The sequence below is a fragment of the Corvus brachyrhynchos genome, unplaced genomic scaffold (assembly GCF_000691975.1).
Source record: "Corvus brachyrhynchos isolate BGI_N302 unplaced genomic scaffold, ASM69197v1 scaffold365, whole genome shotgun sequence".
Taxonomy (NCBI): Eukaryota; Metazoa; Chordata; class Aves; order Passeriformes; family Corvidae; genus Corvus; species Corvus brachyrhynchos.
The window spans coordinates 821,459-821,875 of NW_008239544.1; the positions used below are offsets into that span (position 1 = coordinate 821,459).

The 417-nt window shown below is 70.0% G+C and overlaps 1 protein-coding gene across 1 annotated transcript in view; it reads right to left on the bottom strand.

Moving 5' to 3' along the window:
• The window catches only part of CBFA2T3 (CBFA2/RUNX1 translocation partner 3), a 13,615-nt gene that overhangs the window by 5,550 nt on the left and 7,648 nt on the right, over window positions 1–417 (bottom strand). The window contains exons 4-5 of the mRNA XM_017741334.1: window positions 266–417; window positions 4–160 (exon numbers count right to left, since the gene is read on the bottom strand). Of these exons, the coding sequence (XP_017596823.1) occupies window positions 4–160; window positions 266–417 (309 nt within the window). The remainder of the gene's footprint in view (window positions 1–3; window positions 161–265) is intronic.

A 417-nucleotide genomic window follows, 5' to 3' on the forward strand; every position in this document is an offset into this window, starting at 1 on the left:
CTGGGGCAGGGGGGGGCCGGCGGGGGGGTGCCCCAGCCCGTTCGGGGGGTGGCTCAGCCCGTTGCTGGGGCTGTAGCGCTGCGCCGGGCTCATGGTGCACGGCCGCTTGCTGAGGTGCTCGGGGTGCAGGGGGTCTCGGTCCAAACCGTTCTCTTTGGTCCTGGCCGGAGGAGAGGAGATGGTCCCCACTGGGCCCCCGGGAACAACCTCCCCTTTTCAGGGATGTGTCCCTGAAAAAGCCCACACGCCCCTTCCCGGCTGGCACCTGTCTGGCGTCCTCCTCTTGCCGCTCTCGCCCACCTCCAGGAGCAGCTCGGAGGAGTCGATGGGAGAGGAGGCGTTGGCGTCCAGCAGCAGCTGCTCGTGCTGGGCCAGGTACTGGGCCGGGGTCTGCTTGGCCATGCGGGCGCAGTGCAG